This window comes from Oratosquilla oratoria, chromosome 17 (genome assembly GCF_046742065.1).
Source record: "Oratosquilla oratoria isolate Oo_2021 chromosome 17, ASM4674206v1, whole genome shotgun sequence".
In the NCBI taxonomy this organism is placed as follows: domain Eukaryota; kingdom Metazoa; phylum Arthropoda; class Malacostraca; order Stomatopoda; family Squillidae; genus Oratosquilla; species Oratosquilla oratoria.
In genome coordinates, this window is record NC_134793.1 from 59251991 (window position 1) to 59260370 (window position 8380).

At 40.4% G+C, this 8380-nt stretch overlaps 2 protein-coding genes across 2 annotated transcripts; both read left to right on the plus strand.

Annotated features, from left to right (window-relative positions):
• Nucleotides 1-1404: 1404 nt before the first annotated feature.
• Nucleotides 1405-1824, plus strand: LOC143034305 (protein FAM200A-like). Its single transcript, XM_076200241.1, has one exon. It carries the CDS (start codon nt 1405-1407, stop codon nt 1822-1824), a length of 420 nt encoding a protein of 139 aa, XP_076056356.1.
• A 56-nt stretch (nt 1825-1880) lies between these two features.
• LOC143034307 (protein FAM200A-like) lies at nt 1881-2321 on the plus strand. Its single transcript, XM_076200242.1, has one exon. The coding sequence runs from the start codon at nt 1881-1883 to the stop codon at nt 2319-2321; it is 441 nt and encodes a 146-aa protein (XP_076056357.1).
• Nucleotides 2322-8380: the final 6059 nt, after the last annotated feature.

The following is an 8380-nucleotide window of genomic DNA, read 5'->3' on the forward strand; positions in this document are numbered from 1 at the left end:
GAGTGCATCTGCCGCAACATTCTTTCTACCTGGAATATATTCAAATTGAACTTCATAGCACTAAAGTATCGCAAACCATCTAGCGAGTCTGCCCCTAAGATTCTTATGCTTAAATAAGTTCTGAATAGCTGTATGATCAGTCCAAACTCTGATTGGATATCCTAAGATCATATTCCTAAAACTTTCTAAAGAATAAATTTCTGCTAAAGTTTTTCTTTCTGTTATAGAGTAGTTTCTCTCTGCACTATAACAAAGTCTTGAAGTGTAAGCTATTGGTTTCAAAGTTCCATTTCTCTCTTGCATCAATATGCCTCCTAATCCTATGTCAGATGCATCAGTGCAAAGAATTAATTCTTTTTCATAGTCAGGAAATATTAAAATAGGTGAACTCGTGAGTTTATCTTTCAACTTGTCAAAAGCTTGCTGTTGTGCATGTCCCCATATGAACTTTGAGTCCTTCCTCAACAAAGAATTTAATGGATTAGCAATGCTAGCATATCGTTGAATGAATTTTCTATAATATCCTGTCCATCCCAAAAAGCTCCTAACCTTGTCTACATTGGTTGGAACTGGAAAATTCTTCACTGCCGCAACTTTTGAATTCACTGTACTAAGTCCATGTCTATCTATCTTATATCCCAAATAAATAACACTGTCTTGCAAGAACTTACATTTTTCAAGTTTCACTTTCAATCCTGCTTCAACTAGTCTTGAGAATATCAAATCTAATTTCTTAAAGTGCTCAACTGCTGTCTGAGAAACTATTAAAATGTCATCTAGAAATACACTGGCAGTGTTTCCTAACAATCCATCTAGAATTGTATTCATTAATCTCATGTAAGTTAATGGACTATTACATAACCCAAATGGCATTCGCTTGAACTCATAATGTCCCGTTGGAGTAGAAAATGCTGTGAACTCTCTTGAGTCTTCATGCAACTCTATTTGCCAAAAAGCAGATTTGATATCTATTGTGCTAAAATACCTATTCTCAGTTCCCAAAATTCTTAAAATGTTACCGATTACAGGTAATGGTAACCTGTCACGAATTATTCAATTCCCTATAATCAATAACTGGGCGCATAGTACCATCTGATTTTGGTACTAATCAAAGGAAAGTTCCACTCACTTTTACTATGTTCAATAATATCCTGCGATAACATTTCAGTGACCAGTTTATCTACTACCGCTAATTTAGAGTGAGGAACTCTGTAGGCTTTATATGCGCGTAATCGCCGTAATGTAATGCGAATGTATTGTAGTTTCAAATTTCACCGCTAGGTGCAGGACCATCAGGCCTAGAGTAGTGCCATAATCCGTGCGCTGTGCATTGCAATCCTTCACTGCCTTCTTTATCGCAAAAATCTTGCGGCCAAACATCTGTTGCCGGATCTCTCCTCAGTGATGCAGGAGGTTGTTTCCATTGTCAACTTCATTAAGGGTAGTGCGTTGAATTCTCGGTTGTTCGAACAATTGTGTGTTGACTTCGGGTCTGAATTTAAGCATCTCTTTTACTCCAATGTTAGATGGCTCTCCCGCGGCAAGGTATTGCGCCGTTTAGTTGACCTAAGAACGGAGGTGCATATATTCTTGAATGAAAAGAAGCATCAGCTTGCCATCAGGTTTCATGAGAAGCCATGGATGCTCAAAGTGTGCTACCTGGACCTCCTCACGTCATTTAATGAGCTAAACACTTCTATGCAAGGCAGGGATCAAAACATCATTGTGCTCTCTGAGAAAATATCAGCCTTCAAGGAAAAGCTTCAGCTTTGGAAGGGAAAGCTCAGCCGCGGAAAAACAGGTGCCTTTCCATCGCTGACTTAATACTTGGAGGATTTCGAGGATGATGTGAGGGGTTCCAAACGATCAAGCCGGTCCTGATGGGGCATCTGGAAAAGTTGGTATCCGAGTTCAATCGCTATATTCCGGACAAGGATATGTCGTCGCAGCACTGGGTGAGAAACCCGTTTGAAGCGCGTGTTGGTGACGTCTCTGAAGACATTCAGGGGCTTCAGGAAGAACTTCTGGAATTGAAGAACGAGGCGATATTTCGGCAACTACATGGGGAGGTGACACTCGGCATCTTTTGGACACAGGTAAAACAAGAAAAGAGGGTCATCGGCGCGGAAGCCATGAAAGTGCTTCTCCCGTTTTCCACTACATATCTATGTGAGCAAGGATTTTCAGCTCTGACTGCCATCAAGACCAAGACCCGAAACAAGCTTGAACCAGTGCATGATCTTCGTCTCGCACTCAGCAAGGTCGAACCGCAACTTGAGAAGATTATGCAGGACAGACTTCAGTTCCACAGATCCCACTAATTGACGACTGTACCATTGTATTTTGTATTAAATAAAGTATTTGTATCATTGTACTGTATTTTCATTTCATTGTGTTTTCAATAAAAGAAGACTTTCGAAATTGCTTTTTGATGCTTGTGTCGCCACATCTTCACCAGATCTGGATTTGGGTCGCGGCCAAAAAAAGTTTGGGAACCGCTGTGTTATATTTTTGCTCACAATTAAGGTATCTATTTGGGCAAGGAACTTATTAACTCCTAAAGTGTTTACTTCCCCTGTGAATTTGGGAATATCAATATTAGAGGTATGAACCTCATGCCTTAAGATGGAATTCTTATTCATACCTTCTGTAGTTGATTTGACTTGACTGTCTCCACGTAGTCTTCCTTGCGTACGTCGTCAATCTCGATGTCTATCGTCAGTGTCGACGTTCATCAGCCTCGTCGCTCATCAGCCTCGTCGTCTCTCGTCTTGAAGATGCCTTGAAGGTTGTAGTTGCTCCGTGGTTGTGGTGTGCACTATCTCCAGTCTCTTCGGTTCTTCCTCCGTGGTTGTGGTGTGCACTATCTCCAGTCTCTTCGGTTGTGGTGTGCACTATCTCCAGTCTCTTCGGTTGTGGTGTGCACTATCTCCAGTCTCTTCGGTTCGTCCCTCGCTGTCCACCACTGTCACCGCCAGTTGCAGTAATTCTCTAGAGTTGTTCTTATTCTTCTGTATAATAAAATAGTTCTTCAGGCCCCATGCCTAATCTTCTCTCAAAGCTTGAGGGGTGAATTAAATGAGGGTGATTTTTATATCTTCATTCTACTACTTGGTCTTGTGAGCTACACCCAGAGAGTCCCGTTGGGATCCCTCTACAATACGTCAAGCCACCTTCGTTCTGACGTCACTATTTCATTCATCCAATATCCTTTTACTTCTCAAACAAGTGCCACTCCTTAATGGCATTACTTTACCTCCCTGCGCTAATAATTTTTCTCCTCCTACACCTTTTTCTCCAATCAGAGAGGCTGTTATACTGTTTCAAACGATATCATCACGTAACCATTATGTCGCAACGGAAATGGATTGTACGCTTACAATATTTTGCTACATCAGCATTATTTACAAAACACCAGACGGCACTCTCCGTCACTCTGCGACTCAGCACCCGCAATTGGCACAGTCAGCCACTGCATCATAACAACATAATAGAATAAATATAAATGTTTCTTTCCTTTCCTCCTACCCTTCGATCTACTTCGATCTACCTTAAATGTCTACCTCTATCTACCGGCATCTTACAGGCACTCCTCCAGTCCTCTGACACTCTACCTTCTCTTAAACAAACATTAAATAACCTCACCAGCCAGTCCACCATAACTGTACCTCCTTTCTTCAGACATTCTGCATGGCATCCATCCAGACCAGGTGGCTTACCTGCTCTCATCATCTTAACAGCTGCTTTCACTTCATCCTTCCCTATTTCTCTTCCCATTTTATAAATAGTAAACATTATCGGAGACAATACAGAGCCTTGTGGGACTCCACTTATCATATCTTCTCAATTTGAGTTCTTGTCTCTACGTACGACCCTCATTTCTCTCCTATTCAAGAAATCTTTCATTCATTCCAATAAATTTCCTTGTATTCCACCTATTATTTCAATTTTTCTTAGTAGCTTTTTGTGTAGTACTTTGTCAAAAGCCTTTTGTAAGTCCAAGAAAGCACAATCCGTCTCTTGTATTATTTCTCTTAATCTTGAGTAAAAGCATATTAAGTTTGTAGTACATGATCTTCCACTTAAAACCAAATTGTTTAGGATTTAGTATTTTGTTCTCTTCCATTTAATCCATTTTCCTAATGACTTTTTCGCATATTTTTGCTAATATGCTTGAAAGGTATACCAGTCTATAGTTTGTTGGATTTCCTTTGTATATTGGTACAATATTTGTATTTTTCCAGTCTTGTGGTACTTTTCCTTCTTTGAGTGAGAAGTCAATTATCTTGTGTATTTTGTCTCAAAGTTCGTCTATATACTCTCTCAATATCCAGTTTGCAATTCTATCCGGCCCATGTGACTTTCTGATATCAAGGTTTTTTATTTGGTCCCTTATTTCTTTCTGTTATCGTTATTTCTTTCATTTCGGTGGATCTTTCTTGCCGCCCTTCCTCCCAAATTTGTGAGCTTTCAATTGTAAATACAGACATAAAATGCTTGATCATAACTTCAGCCATTTCTACATATACATACATACATACATACATACATATACCAAGGCTTTTTCCTTCTTACAAGGGAGGTAGCCAAAAAGGAAAAGGCATAAAATCATTCCCACCCATTCCATCCCTGAATACACTCTACACCCCTCCACTCTCCCTCTCATCTTTGCACCTCCTGGATGAGGGATCATCCCTGCACCTTGTCCACTGCCCCGGGTCAGAAGCAGTGTCGCAAGACACAACACATCCACAGCAAGGCCGCTTCATTAAATGGGCAACCACCCCTCTCCGTCCCCCCATGCATAAAGGAGAAGACGGGGAGAAATCCCTTCGGGCTGCGTCAAAATTTGCTCACACACACTACCTCACCCCCATCCCCCCATCCATTCCACCTCATGCATCACAACATCATCCATATACAACCAATCAATACATACAAACATATACCAAAGGCTTTTTTCCCCTTACAAGGTTGGAAAGCTCCCAGACCCTCTTATGCCTTTTCTTTCTTTTTTAGGAATGTCCCCTTTTGGGGCTACAGGTATTAGGACTCCTAATCCCATCCCCCGTCCCTTTTTTTATCGCCTTTTACGACTCAAGTGGAAATACTTGGTGGCAGTATTCTTTTCCCCCATCACAGGGTAGGTAGGCGAAAAAAAGGAAAATGAATATTCAGAGAAATGGTACAGGACAGTAACAAGGGGTTGGGGGACAGCATAATGGACAGTCGTAGTACAAAAGTGTCATCATTTTTCTATGTACAGAGTTTTCCTCTATCACAGACAAAATTATGTGTGACTCTGGTCAGTAGGGGCGCCCCATATAGACCCTAAAGTATCAACTGCATGCTATTTTGCCACAATAACATGCAGCCAATACCCCTTACAAGGGAGGTAGCCAAAAAGAAAAAGGCATAAAATCATTCCCACCCATTCCATCCCTAAATACACTCCACTCCCCTCCACCTTCCCTCCTATCTTAGCATCTCCTGGATGACGGGTCATCCCTGCACCTTGTCCATTACCCCAGGTCAGAAGCAGTGTCGCAAGTCACAGCACATCCACAGCAAAGCCGCTTCATTAAATCGGCGACCCCCACTCTCCGTCCCCCCCATACATCTATATATTCTTTATTTCCTTGACGCAGTTTCACCATTTCATTTTTATCTTTTAGTTTATAATTTACATAAATACATATACCAAAGGCTTTTACCCCCTTACAAGGGAGGTAGCCAAAAGACAAAGGCATAAAAACCATTCCCACCCATTCCATCCCCAATACACTCCACTCTCCTCCACCCTCTTATCTTGGCGCCTCCTGGATGACTGGTCATCCCTGTATCTTGTCCACTGCCCTGGGTCAGAAGCAGTGTCGCAAGACACAGCATATCCACAGCAAGGCCGCTTCATTAAATCGGCGACCCCCCTCTCCGTCCCCTCATGCAGAAAAGGAGAAGACGGGGAGAAATCCCTTTGGGCTGCGTCAAATTTTTCTCACACATACTACCTCACCCCCCATCCCCCCACCCATTCCACCTCATACATCACACCATCCATATACAACCATTTTCCATTCACCCGTCTTCTGTCCTCTCCCGTCCTTCCTCAACAGACATTCCCCTCTTCCCCAAAGCCCCTTTCACCCCATCCATCCATCTCATCCTAGGTTGCCCCCTCATGTTCACTACCTCCACATCTGCCTTCCATACCTCTTTTACTAGTCTTTCTTCACTCATTCTTTCCATGTGTCCAAACTATCCCAATACCCTTTCATCAACCCTATCTCCCAACTCCTTAACCACCTCCGTTGTCCTCCTCACCTCCCCATTTCTCACTCTATCCAACCTAGTAACCCCCATCATACTTCTCAGACACCTCATCTCAAACACATTCAAACTCCTCCTCTCTTCCTGTCTTATGTTCCATGTTTCTGCCCCATACAGTGCTGGTGGTATAATCATTCCTTCATACAATATCCTCTTAGCATCCATTCCCAAATGTATATTTCTCATTACACTTTTTAATCCCCCAAGGCATTTACTCGCGACATGAAAAGTAGAAAGTTTGGTGATTTATGTGCCCCCAAAAATGGGCTCTTGGAAAGAGGGCAAACATTAAAAAATGTTAGATGATACAAGGCATTCATTAAATGAGATACTAAAGGATGGAAGTAACCTTGTACGTATAGGGGATTTTAATTGCAATGGGAGATAACAGTGAAGGGTAGAGAGAATCTATGGGGAATGTATTATTGACATGACCATAGAACATACAGTGACACAATGGGTCAGTGAAAATAACAGATACAAAAGTAATGAAGAACTGTCAAGACTGAATTTAATATTTACAACAGAACCTGAAATAGTGGGTAAAATTGAATACAAGATACCATTTGAAAAGAGTGACCACATACTAATATTGGTTGAACTAAAGGAAGAAACATATATGGAGAGAGATGAAAAATATAGAAAAGATTGATGTACAGCAAAACGGACTTTGGAAAACCTAAATGATTTCAAAATATAAATTGGGAAAGATTCTACATTGAAGGGACAAAAATGGAAGAGAAATGGATGATCTTGATGGAAATCTATAATGAAGGAGTGAATAAATACCAAGACAGAAACAAGAGGTGTACATTCAATGCTGGTTCAAGAGAAGATGCAGTGAGTTGAAAAAAGAGACAAAGCTTGGAAAAGATGGAAAAAAAAAACAATCCTGGAAAATGGCAAATATATATCAACCATAGAAATGAATATGTAAAAGTCCACTGAGAGGAAAAAGGAAACTATGAAAAAGGCATCATAAAAAAATGTAAAGATCAACCCAAACTATTCTATAGATATGTGAATTATAAAAATAAACAGGAAATGGTGAAACTATGCCATGGAAATACAAAATACACAGAGGATCTAGAAATGGCTGAAGTCATGAACAATCACTTCAAGTCTGTTTTCACTAGAGAAAAAGTATGGCATTGGGATGAAGTAAGTGAAGTGTGGTCACCCCCCATGAGGGAAATAACACAAAGAAATAATGGATCAATTAACTAACATTGACACAAGGAAATCACACAGCCTGGACAGAATTGCAATTTGGATACTAAAAGAATGCAAAGAACTAATGGACAAAATATACAACATAAGTTGCTCACTCAAATAAGGAAAAATACCAAAAGACTGGAAAAAGGCCAACATTGTACCCATATATAAAGGAGACAAAGAAGAACCAACTAATTACAAATCGGTCTCCCTTACAAGCACTGTAGCCAAAATTTGTGAGAAAAATATCAAGAATAGATGGGTAAAACACTTGGAAGAAAAGACAATTTGGATTCAGACAGGGAAGATCATGTGCTACAAACTTAATCTGTTTCTACACAAGACTAATAGATATAATACAAGAAAGGGATGGATGGGGTGATAGTGCTTTCCTAGACTTACAACAATCCTTTGGCAAAGTATCATAAAAATTACTAAGAAAATTGGGAAACATAGGAAGGATACAAGGCAACCTACTAAACTAGATGGAGGATTTCCTGCATGGTAGAAAAATTAAAATAGTACTTAGAGAAAAGTGCTCAGGTTGGGAGGATGTGATTAATGGAGTTCCACAGGGATCAGTATTAGCTCCAATAATTTTCGCTATTTATGTGAATGACATGGATGAAGATGTGGAATGTTACATGAGCTTTGCAGATGATCCTAAATTGTTGAGGAAAGTGAAAACCGAAACTGATTGTGAATCACTACAGAGAGACCTAAACAAGGTTTGGAAATGAAGTCAGAAGTGGGAGGTGGACTTCAACATTGAGAAATGAAGCATAATGGAGTTCGGAAAAAAAAGTAAAGAAAGAATATCAGGACAATATACAATTGG